The sequence below is a fragment of the Penaeus monodon genome, chromosome 31 (assembly GCF_015228065.2).
Source record: "Penaeus monodon isolate SGIC_2016 chromosome 31, NSTDA_Pmon_1, whole genome shotgun sequence".
In the NCBI taxonomy this organism is placed as follows: Eukaryota; Metazoa; Arthropoda; class Malacostraca; order Decapoda; family Penaeidae; genus Penaeus; species Penaeus monodon.
In genome coordinates, this window is record NC_051416.1 from 22,467,050 (window position 1) to 22,467,752 (window position 703).

Sequence of the window (703 nt, forward strand, 5' to 3'; positions counted from 1 at the left end):
CCCACCTACCACGTTAGTCGTATTCCCGATTAAGACGTTCGTGTGAGGGTCATATAACTCGAGGATGAAAGTCTGCGGCAGACCACCATCAAATCCTGCTAGACATCGGACGTTCACTACCGTCACTGAGAGATTGTACACTGAACAGTTGTGTACAGGATCAGGAGGGCCTGATACGAAGGAGGAAAATGCATGAGGTTGTGAGTACCAGAAAACAACGCTCTGGTAATCAATGTTTTGCATTAGGAAAATTGATATCGTTTTCGATTTCCAGGATTTCTAAATGGTTTGTCACTTGAAAGCACTTATCTATCCAGTGGCGCGCGAATATTAATTGCATTTATGACCTCGATGAAATGAAAGGAGAAAAAAAATAGTATCATGACCGAATTTTGGTATTGAAACGCGACAAGAAAGCCCCGTAGAGTTTATCACCGGCATCAATACATGTCACCAAACCATTTTTTTTTCTCTCTCTCTCTCTTTCATTACATTTCATATTTTTTTATTCCTCCCTCTCCATTCTGTTAAAAAAATCCCCACACTCACCAGCAGGGAACACGTGAAAGACACAGGGATGCCGCTGAACACCCACAGAATTGGATCCCCAGCAGAGAAGTGTACCGTAATCTAGCTCTGTGTTGGGGGTGTAGCTTACTGTCGCTCTAGAACCTTCTACCATAATGTGGTTCTGCATGGGAGA

At 43.2% G+C, this 703-nt stretch overlaps 1 protein-coding gene across 2 annotated transcripts in view; it reads right to left on the reverse strand.

Annotated features, from left to right (window-relative positions):
* Positions 1–688, reverse strand: part of LOC119593102 — an 8,913-nt gene extending 8,225 nt beyond the window's left edge. For both annotated transcript variants that reach the window (XM_037942067.1, XM_037942066.1), the window contains exons 1-2: positions 550–688; positions 10–170 (exon numbers count right to left, since the gene is read on the reverse strand). In XM_037942067.1, coding sequence (XP_037797995.1) covers positions 10–170; positions 550–682 — 294 coding nt within the window. In that variant the 5' untranslated portion in view covers positions 683–688. The remainder of the gene's footprint in view (positions 1–9; positions 171–549) is intronic.
* Positions 689–703: the final 15 nt, after the last annotated feature.